General features: G+C 40.0%; 1 protein-coding gene across 2 annotated transcripts in view; it reads left to right on the forward strand.

The window, feature by feature from the left end:
- SYTL4 (synaptotagmin-like 4) overlaps nt 1-10,233 on the forward strand; it is a 96,757-nt gene extending 86,524 nt beyond the window's left edge. Inside the window, exons 14-17 of one of the 2 annotated variants that reach the window (XM_005869894.2) lie at nt 3,065-3,173; nt 5,409-5,508; nt 6,499-6,707; nt 8,658-10,233. In XM_005869894.2, coding sequence (XP_005869956.1) covers nt 3,065-3,173; nt 5,409-5,508; nt 6,499-6,707; nt 8,658-8,833 — 594 coding nt within the window. In that variant the 3' untranslated portion in view covers nt 8,834-10,233. The remainder of the gene's footprint in view (nt 1-3,064; nt 3,174-5,408; nt 5,509-6,498; nt 6,708-8,657) is intronic. The other variant, XM_014542618.1, reaches the window with a different exon arrangement.
- Nucleotides 10,234-11,513: the final 1,280 nt, after the last annotated feature.

Here is an 11,513-nt window from a genome sequence, read left to right on the forward strand (position 1 = left end):
TACACTGAGTGGCCAGATTATTATGACCACCCCATCAGTACAATGAAGTGAATTAGTTAAGCAAATAATAATAATAATAAAACCTTGAGAGTATTTGCTTAGGATGTTTTCAATATTCAGTATTTTTGGAAGTGTCAATGAAGTACTGATGGGGTGGTCATAATAATCTGGCCGGTCATAATAATCTAGCCAGTCAGTGTATATGCCCTTTTAAAGTGTTTGAACTTTTTACCATGTGTGTGTGTGTGTGTGTGTGTGTGTGTGTGTGTGTGTGTGTGTGTGATAACACTCATTTAAAAATTAAGAATTTATATGTACATGGTTAAAAATTAAAACAAAATAGACATGTATAAGAAGAAAAGTAGGTTCCATTCCCTAGAAATAATCACTGTTTATCAACTACTTGGATAACTTTATAGAAATTTTAAGCAGCACAAATGTGCACATATGGATTTATATTTTTTTCCTTTTTACACAAATGGCTCATACAAAACTCATTGTTTATAAATATCTTGATTTTTTATTTAACAATTTGTCATTTATCATGGACATCTTTCTCTGCCATCACTTACAGATCTATCTCATTTTTATTGCTGTATAATATTCTTTCATGTGCCTATATTATAATTTATTTACCATTCCCCCACTGATATACATTTAAATTGTTGCATTTTTTGCTGTTAAACCTTTGCTGTAATATAGGAGAAATTTCTGGTGATGGAACTGCTGAGTCAAAGGAAATGTACATATAATATTTTGATAGCTTTTGCCCTCCAAAAACACCCAAAACCACCAGTAAAAATTAAATTTGCCCCTTTAAATACTAGTAAAAACAGGAAATAAATTATCACAAAACTATAGCATATTGTTAGAAATTTAGAATTTCGTAAGCATTTGGCACACAAGTCGTTCTCTCAAGGGCCTACAGTTGATACAATTATATTGGAAATGGTAGTACAAACCATCATGAACTACTGCCAATAAAAATGCTTCACATCAATTTAAAGCTGTATTAAAATGGAGGTATTTGCTCTTTGCAATTATTTGGAACCAGAATGAAGATATATTACTGAAACAAACATGCCAATTTCCAACTAAGGCTAAATCCAATTCTTAACAGTCCACTGAAATTCACAATTTAGAAATTTAAATTTTGTAGACATTTTATAAACAATACAAAGACCATTTCAATATTACATATCTATTTAACTTAAAACATTCTACATTTATTGTCCCTAGTTTGTTTGTTTTTCCCCCAGTAATCTTTTTGCCTCCCAATCAATATTTTCTTCCAGGCATCCACCACCTTTATTATTTTTTACATTGAATTTATTGGGGTAACATTGGTTAACAACATTATACAAATTTCATGTTTACAACTTTATAATACGACATCTGTGTACTCTATTGTGTTCTCACCACCTGAAGTCTAGTTTTCTTCCATCACCTTGCATTTGACCCCCTTTAGTCTCTATGTCCTCCCCGCAACCCCCTTTCCCTCTGGTAACCACTATTACCTCCTTTTTCTTTCTCTCACCCATACACTAAACTTTGTGCATTCTGGGTATGTGGTACATTTTCTAAAGTTATAAGGATTATGCCCTCCTGGCATTGATGTCTTCAATGATGAGGATCTCATTTAGAGGAGCCCTGGTGAACACAGGCAGGTGAAAGGGCATTTCTAGTGTGCATCAGCTCATGCTCTACTGAAGCATAAAGAGCAGAGGCATGCTGAAAGAGCCAATAGAGTGAAGCAGTTCTGCTACCCACAGCCCAAGATGAAAGGCCACTTGCTGTTCATCCCAGACATTCATTCATTCACTTTTGCATTCATTCAGTAAATATTTGTGGAGCATGTACATGCCAGGAACTTTGCTAAGTGTTGGGCATACTAGGATGAACAACTTGATTCCTGTACTTCTGGCATTTAGATTCTAATGATAGAGACAGTCATTAATCAAAAGTAACATAAATTTGAAATAAAAAATTGCTACATATTCAAGTCCTTGTAACAGAGTTCCATCTAGCCCTCAATTTTTTTATGAGAAGCTTTCTTTAAGAAAATGTTTCTTTGAAGATCATTCAAGTGATACATGCTCTTCTCTATATAGACATATACAGAATAAAATGTGAAAGCCCTTTTTTCTTTCACCATTCCATTCCCTTCCTTACAAGAAATAAGTGTTACGTTTGTCTGTATCCTTTGGGGGTTTTCTATGCAGTGTAGTAGAGTGGTTAATGTCTGAATTTGAATCCTGCCTCTGCCAATTACTGTGAGAACTTGGGTAAATTACTTAACCTCTCTGTTCCCCTGTTCCATAATCTGTAAAATGGGAACAATAGTAACTAATAGGGACTGTTTTGAGGATTAAACAAAATGATATACTTAGAGTACTTATAACAGTGCCTGGCACAGAGTAAGTACTATTTAAGTGATAATGATAATAATCATTTCTTACATACATATATACACATATACATATATTAAAAATATGAATATGTAAAAATATGAATATATTTTAATATAAATGGGATACTTTTCTGCATCTTGCTTTAGTAACTTAACATGTTGGATATCTTTCCATGTCAGTGTGTACAGATTCACCACATTCTTTTGATGATTGCATGCCATATACCATATGAGAGCATTAAAAACACTCATTTAACCTTTCCTATATTGATTGACATGTAAGTTGTTTCCATGGCTTTTACTAACAATACTCGTAGCTAAATCCTTCATCATGGTGTCAGTCCTCTATGAGTTTGTGTGACAAGCATGCTGGAAGACCTGTGAGGGTATTTGGAATCTAGTAGGTGTATCACCAAGTAGTAAAATAGTGGGCATTGCAGAAGACTTTTTGTTGGTTCCTCTGCATCTCCTTCTGAAGAAATTACCTTAGAAACCTGTGGCTGCCATGGCCTAGGGACCCTGGATTATATTCATAAGGAGAAGGATCCTCATGCTGTGAAGCTGTTTGGGGGGATAATTTTAGAATCTCCTCAGCAAGAGGTCCCAACAACTCCTGAAAAGCTCAGCTTGACCTTGCGTTTCCCTGTGTTTCAGATCAGTGCTGAGTCCCTGACTGGCTTGTCATCACACAAAGGCGAGTTGGTGGTTTCATTGAAATACATCCCAGCCTCCAAACTCCCTGTTGGAGGTGACCGGAAAAAGAGTGAGTTTTCTTTGGGGCCCTGGGTGTAGCCCTTATCTTCTGTAAAGGATCTGTATGAGGTGGCTACCACTGTTGGAGAGACCAGATTGAGATGAGCCCTGGATCATCTTCTAGGGAAGATTCATTTACTTACTAAGTAAGCCTTTTCTGCATTTTTAACCAGAAGGGAATGCCTCAGGGTTAGCATTTAATTTTTTAGGTTATTAAACTAACTTGGTCTTGGTCCAGCTATGGCAAGCTACTAAGAGGGCAGCACAGAACAGAAACCTTGGGGCTTAGAAAGGATGGTTGGAAGGGGTGGTGAAGAATGAGGGACAGGAAGTTGAAGGCTGAGGAAGAGTGAATCAACATACCAGCCACTGTGCTAGTGACTATGGATATGTAGATGAATGAGACATGATATTTGCTTGAGACATGATATAAGCTTCCCCTTGAGAAGCTTAGTTTAGCAAGAAAGACAGTCATATGCAAAAAGAATACAGATGCAGGAATGATAAATTCTTTCTGGTTAAATTTGGGAGAGCTTTAAAGAGAAAGTAATGATGAAACTGGACTTAAGACTTTATCAGGCAGAAAAGGAAGAGGATAGGGTGAGAAGAGCATTTCCAGAAGAGAAAATAACATGATCATGGTAAATGTGGGGTGTATGTGAGTGTGAAGGAATGAAGTCCTTTTTTCAGTGGGGCTGGAGTTATAGGATATAGATATGGGAGTAGGGCTGGAATTGTTGGTGAGGCTGGAGCCCCACCAAAAAGGACCTTGAACCTAATAGTAAGGAGTTGAAATTTATCTATTGGCAATAGAAACCCAAAGTTCTTAAAAAAGATACCTACATCAAAGTCTCACTATAGGATGTGGGGAATCAATGACATCCCCAAGGAGGTTGTGCAAAATGACTAGAGAAGAGAGGCAAGGATAGAGCCATGGGAAATGTCACCATTATAAAGGTTGAAGAGAGAAAGAAAAGCCAGTGAGATAGGGCGTTATCAGGAGAGAGCAATGCCATGATAGAGATTGAAGAAGGGAGTGGGGCTTGTCAACAGTACTGACATACTACTGGGAGGTCAGGCCCAATGAGGACTGAGAAGACATGGCTTATGGGTGTTAAAGCAGAAACCAGATTTCACTAGAAACTGGGCAGAGTGAATGAGGCAAAAGAAGTAGAGGTACTGAGTGTGGACTCTTTTTTTCAGGATAATTGATGGCAAAAGAAAGGAGGGACATAGAGAATAGCCTGAAAATGAGACAAGGTTGAAAGGCAATTTTCTTTTTAAAATATGTTTTTACAAGGAGAGATGAGATTAGCAGATATTTAGACTGAAGGGAAGGGACCAGTGAAAAAACAGATATTAAAAATGGGAGTTGAAATTGGTGATGCCTGATGAATCCTGTGAAGTGGGAGTAGAATCAAGAACACAGTGGAGGAGTCCTCTTTTTTTAGTCATTCAACTAATATTAGGCAACTTTATTTCTCTAAGGCTCAATTTTCTCATCTATAAAATGAGGACAATAATAGTATTGTTGTAGATAACTAGAGGCCTGGTGCATGAAATTTGTGCATTGGAGGGGGGGGTCCCCTCAGCCCAGCCTGCACCCTCTCCAATCTGGGACCCCTTGGAGTATGTCCAACTGCTGGTTTAGGCCCGATCCCACAGGGATTGCCTGCCTGCCTGTCTGATTGCCCATAACCACTCCCCTACCAGCCTGATCGATGCCTAACTGCTATCCTGCCGGCCTGATTGCCCCCAACTGCCCTCCCCTGCTGGCCTGGTCCCCCCCAACTGCCCTCCCCTGCAGGCCATCTTGTGGCTGCCTGTCTGATTGCCCCTAACCACTCCCCTACCAGCCTGATCGACTCCTAACTGTGACCACATGGGGGCGGCCATCTTGTGTCCACATGGGTGTGGCCATCTTGTGCAAGGGTGTGATGGTCAATTTGCATATTCCCTCTTTATTATATAGGATAGTGTTATTTTAATAATTAAATGCTTAACATAGAATCTGACACACAGCAAGATTTCTATAAGCATTTATTGCTGTTGTTTTTCTTAATTGAGTGTTTATTGCTTACTGTCAGGCACTCTGCTAGGTACTGAGAATCCAGGCCAGGTGCAGTCCAGTTATGGAGCTTGCTGTCTTCAGGAGCAAGGGAAGGAAATGCTATGTAGATAAAGCTCAAGAGAAATCTGGAGGTGTAGGGGCTCACTTATTTGCTATGGCTGACATCCCTTACAGGTAAAGGTGGGGAAGGGGGAGAGCTCCAGGTATGGATCAAAGAAGCCAAGAACCTGACGGCTGCCAAATCAGGAGGGACTTCAGACAGCTTTGTCAAGGGGTGAGTCCCTGGACCAGCATGAAATTAACCAATTTTAGGATAAGAGAGCTAAGGGAGAAGCCCAATTTAACCTTTCTCTGTGGATATTATATTTGTGTGTTCTACCACCTCCAGCAACCAACTTTTTTTCCTGAAATTTATGGCAAAACCACCACTACAACATTTGCACTGGTCTAAGCTCAGTTTGGACTGGATTGTAGTGCTGATTGCCAAAGAGAAGGGTGGTAGACAGATAGGTTTGGCTTTTCCTTTGTTATAGACTTATACTATTAATTAATCCTTAATAATAATAATAAACCTCTGTCCCCTGACAGTTAAGATTTGAGGGCTCATTACTTTGTTCCCTACAATATTTAAGCAATGCTAGCTTTCCCCAAATTATAGATCACCCCCTGAATTAAGTTCTCAAGTAAATCATGTTTGGCTATGTCAATAGTTACTAACATTGGTTTTATTTAAAGAGGACCTAGCCCAAAAGAAATGTAACCAAATATTTAAAACCCATTTTTAATATAATATAATATTTTAAATAGAATAACATTATATTACTTTTCTTTTTTAAAAAAAATATATTTTATTGATTTTTTACAGAGAGGAAGGGAGAGAGACAGAGAGCCAGAAACATCAATGAGAGAGAAACATCGATCAGCTGCCTCCTGCACATCTCCCACTGGGGATGTGCCCACAACCCAGGCACATGCCCCTGACTGGAATCGAACCTGGGACCCTTCAGTCTGCAGGCCGACACTCCATCCACTGAGCCAACCCGGTTTCAGCTACTTTTCTCTCCTGGTTGAAGGAATTGAATCAGATGAATGATCTAGTGGGGTTAGTAGGAACTCTGCTTCAGATTCAAAGTTAGGAATATTTATATTAGGATTTGAGAGTTTGCACACATCCCTGGGCTAGGCCTGTAGTAGTGGAAAGGAGAATTTAGATACATATTGCCAGACTTGAGTAGGTTGTTGATTACTCCCCACCCTCTGCCAGATACCTCCTTCCTGTGAGGAACAAGGCCAGTAAGCGTAAAACTCCTGTGATGAAGAAGACCCTGAATCCCCACTACAACCATACATTTGTCTACAATGGTGTGAGGCTGGAAGATCTACAACACATGTGCCTGGAACTGACTGTGTGGGACCGGGAGCCCCTGGCCAGCAATGACTTCCTGGGAGGGGTCAGGCTGGGTGTTGGCACTGGTGAGAGCTTCTCCCCTTCCTCACTATCTTAAAGGCCTTTCGTACATTTCACTCCCGATATAACTAACTTCCTCTCTACAAAGCTTCTTTATGACAGGAGTTTTCTTCTTTTCTTTGAGTTAATGTTCAACCAATATTTATTGAGTACCTACTACATGCAGGCCTAGAGGAATACAGCTCATGTACTCTTTCTTATGTGTACAGATAAATGTGACCCTGATTGCCAGGAACACCATCATCTTCCCACCAAAAAAAAAAATCTGAAAACCTACTTATATCTGTACCTATAATTTCCATCTTCCATCCTGTCATAATGAAAGAAGGGCCCTTTCTAGCAAAGGTCAATCTTTTTCCAAATGTTCTGAATCATATCCTCACCTCTCAATGACCTCACTTCTGGAATCTCCTATCTCTCCTGACTGATCAGTTTCATTCTCTCTGCCTCTCTACTGGAGGTGAAAACAGATATGCTCTGGTATTTCTGATTTTGAAAAACATAAATAAACCTTCGCTTGATCCTACAACTCCCTTCTAACTTATTAAAAATAATTATCTCCACTCCCTCCCCTCTTTAGTCTTCAATCCACTGTGAGCTGACTTCTGTTCCACTACTCCACTGAGCAATTGCTTCTGCCAAAGTTTTGTTTTACTCTTACTAGAATTTTAAGTGCTATCCAACATAGCTGATCACTTCCTTTTTCTTGAAATACTTAGCTTTTAATCAAGACATTATACTCCCTTTTAACTCACTGCTAACCTTCTCAATGTTCTTTGTAGTTTCCTCATTCTATACACAAACTCTAAATGTTGGTGTTTCTTAAGGCATAGTCTTAGATCCTTTTCTTTTCTCTATAGTCTCTGCATTCCCGTGGCCTTAAATAGTAATTGTATATTAATAACTCATACAAAGCATTTAACACAAAGCATCTAGGATGATGTTTTTACAAATATAAGCCAATTCATGTCAGTTCCTGCTTAAAAACCTTCAGTGGCTTCCTATTGCACTTAGAACAAAGTTCTCAGCATGCCTACAGGCCCCATATGATCTAGACCTTCTCTGTTGCTTTATGATCCATCTCTGCATCTCTCCTGCTTACTCACTATGCTCCAACCACAATAACTTTCTTTCTGTTCTCCAAATATATCAATCTTATTTCCACTTTATAACCTAAGCAATTAGTGTTCTCCCTGTCTGGAAAGGCTGGCCCTTCCTATCCTTCAGATCTTGACTCAAGTATCTCCTTTTCATAGAGGCCCTCAGACCACTCCATCTAAAGGATGTCCTGCTCTAGGCACTACAAATCACCTGGTTTACTAACTTCATGACATTTACCTCATTATCTGAATTACTTTTGTTGATTTACTTGGATATTTTCTGTCTTTCCTATTCAAATGTAAGCCACCTACAGGCAGGACTTTTTCTGCTTTGTTCATCACTATATTCCCTAGAGCCTAGAAGAGTACTGGCAAACAGTCGGCACTCAATAAATGTTTATTGAATGAATGTACAAGAGAATAGGAATGAGGCCATGTACAATCCTAACTTTGGGCCTGGAGTTTACAGCTAGAGAAAAAAGGTGTTCAGCTTCTTTATTTAAAAAAAACACACAACACCACACAAAACATTTAAGTCAAGTTGGCAATACCAGAAGGGCAATAGCTCTGGCATGAGGTGAGTTGTCAGACACCAGAGCTCCACACAAGCCTCAAAATAAGAGGGTTCTAACTATTGGGGTCCCAGTTGGAGTCCCATTTCATTAATCAGAAGCCTCTTGACAGAGTATCAGGAATAGAATCATCGGGGAATACTTCCCAGACTGCTGTCCCTATTAGCCCATCTACATAGCACACTGTCATTTATGGGGTGGCTGGCTATCCTTGTAAGCCCATCTTTTCTGGTGAGCTAAGGGGTGGGATCCCTGTTCAGGCTCCTCTGGTGTTTCTTTTCAGGGATCAGTAATGGGGAAGTGGTGGACTGGATGGACTCGACTGGGGAAGAAGTGAGCTTGTGGCAGAAGATGCGACAGTACCCAGGGTCTTGGGCAGAAGGGACTCTGCAACTTCGTTCCTCGATGGCCAAGCAGAAGCCGGTTTATGAGTTGGCCAGAGAAAGTCAGAGGAAGTGAAGAAACCAAGAGTAAAGATTTATAATTTAATATGTATGTTATGTCTATGTGTATACAAATATGTATTTCTATAAATCTCACTATACTAGACTTGCTCCCCTTTTGAAAACAGGTTCAAGAATAAGGGTATCTTTAATGTTTTTATTTGTGCAGAAGCGAGTATACTTACAAAGTCCATTCTTATATCTCTGAGTTTTAATTAACTTCTAAAATGTTTTAAAATAACTTTTTATCTCCTGTCTTACTATCCTTGTTCCTACTTCCCTAGGAAGCCCTGGCTGCCTCTGGCATTAGTAAGAATCTATGTTTAAATGTGTTCCTGGTCTGAGGTCAAGGATCTGGGAAGCAGGGTTGGGTTACTAAAGACAGGAGAAGATGGTAGAAAGGTGAGTAGGTCCTCTCCTTCCTCTCTAATTTATGCTTTTAATGCCTTTTTCTACCTTGACAAATTTCTAGAACTTTGCTTTTAACTCCTCTTGTTTTTTAAGCAGTTTCCACCTTGCTTGAGTCTAATGGTTTTTGTGAAATGGTAAGAAAATTATTCAGTTCCTTCTGGTTCTAGATACCTTCACTATACCTTATAATGGGGCTGCTTTTAAAAAAGCACTTTAATTAAATAATAGCCTTTAGACCAAGTCATGGACATGATGGACATGAGCAGCAAGTAGTTCTTGGTGGTTCCAGAGGACCAGAGTGACTGAGGCTGAAGTGTCTTCCAGTCTGTGTTGAATTCTTTGCATTTAAACTGTTACAGTGGTTGTTGGAGAGCTCATTTCTCTAATGAAAGGCAAGACATCTTCATTCTCAACATGCACCACATCTTTCTTAGTGTTTGTGTCCACAATGTATTACCACACAGAATATGGTCTACATATCATTTTCTCCACCAGAATAGCCAAGTACTCTGTAAACTGGTCCAGTGTTTCTCCAGGCTGGGCACAGTTAGTGCTCCGAGATAATGTATTCTGACTTCTTTCTTGAAATGGTTTCAGATCTTATTTTTTTTCTATTGTTTCCTAATCTTGACCTAGATGTAAGATGTAACAGGGGAGTGATATGTTGAGACCTTTCTAAGAAGGATTTTAATGAGCTAAGGTTCGTTTTCTAAAACTTACTGTTCCAAACTGACCTTTTTATTCTTCCATGTGTATCTACACAGTCATTTGTGAAAGAAGTCTATACCGGAGAAGAAATACCCGTCAGGGTAGTCATGTGCTCACTCACTGACTCTCCTATATCTGTGAACTGAATGGAGGAGTGTTTTTAAAAGGTTTATTTGGTGTGGGTTGATATTGTAATGGAAGGCAAACTTGGGATACTGTGCTGTAACTTGCTCCTTTGTCCTCCACCCCCTGAAATATACTTGTTCTTCAATAAAGTGTTCTCACTTGTTAAGTGTTTGCATTTGTTGGTTCTATAGATGCTTTTGTCTTTATGTCCTGACTTCCTGTTGTTGCTTTTCATGTGGCTTTAAGGATAAGGATAAGGACAAATGCCCTTCCCTAACCCTTGTGTACAGATTCATAGAAAATTTCCCTTTCCCCACATTGCTTCCCGATGCCTCCACTGAGCTCTGATCCATTGTATGTACGGAAAGAACTGAGAAGCCATCTTAAAAGTGGTACCACTTTTCTCTCTCTCAAGTACCAAGAGAACTCCCCCTTTAGCTTTGTGCCCGCCCAACCACATGCTGGAGGGGTGTACACAGGGGAGATGTTCCAAGCTGTGTTTCTTTCTTTCTTTTTTTTATTTTGTTTTATTGCTTAAAGTATTACAAAGAGTATTACATATGTCTCCTTTTTTTTCTCCCCTTGACCTTCCCCCGGCCTCCCCTACCCCCCTTATATGCATGCATACAAGTCCTTCGGTTGATCTCTTACTCCCCTCCCTTCTGCCCCCCAACCCTCTCTGGCCTTCCCACTGCAGTTTGACAATCAGTTTGAGGCAGCTCTGCCTCTGTATCTATTATTGTTCAAAAGTTTGTAATGGTCTTTATTATCCATGAATGAGTGAGATCATGTGGTATTTTTCTTTCATTGACTGGCTTATTTCACTTAGCATAATGCTCTCCAGTTCCATCCATGCTGTTGCAAATGGTAAGAATTCCTTCTTTTTTACAGCAGCATAGTATTCCATCGTGTAGATGTACCACAGTTTTCTAATCCATTCATCTGCTGTGGGCACTAGGCTATTTCCAAATACTTCACTAGGAGGTATAGAGCCTTTTTCCTTCACTCCTACTACTATTATTTTGTTTTGAGAGATAAATAACACATATGCTAAGTAACCCATCTGAGAAATAAAGCTCTGGGTTTCTAGGTAGGTCCAAGTGACTTTTGACCTCTTGTGTAAAAAGGGCATCTATAATAATAAAAGCATAATATGCAAATCAACCGAACAGCAGAACGACCGTCCAGATGACTGTCTGGATGACCTGGACGACCACACTATGACACACACTGGCGCCAAGCCAGCCAAGGCAGGTGTGATGCGATTGGTCGGGGGCCTGGCCATCACCCCATGATCGCCCTGCAGAGGGAGGCCCAGGCCACTGACCAGCAGGCTGCGGCAGGTGGGCAGGGCCTACCTCTTTGGGGTGATCTATCGATCGTGGGGCTCCCAAACTGTGAGAGGGCACAGGCCAGGCTGAGGGATCCTCCCCCCATGCATGATTTTGTGC

This window comes from Myotis brandtii, unplaced genomic scaffold (assembly GCF_000412655.1).
Source record: "Myotis brandtii unplaced genomic scaffold, ASM41265v1 scaffold305, whole genome shotgun sequence".
NCBI classification, from domain to species: domain Eukaryota; kingdom Metazoa; phylum Chordata; class Mammalia; order Chiroptera; family Vespertilionidae; genus Myotis; species Myotis brandtii.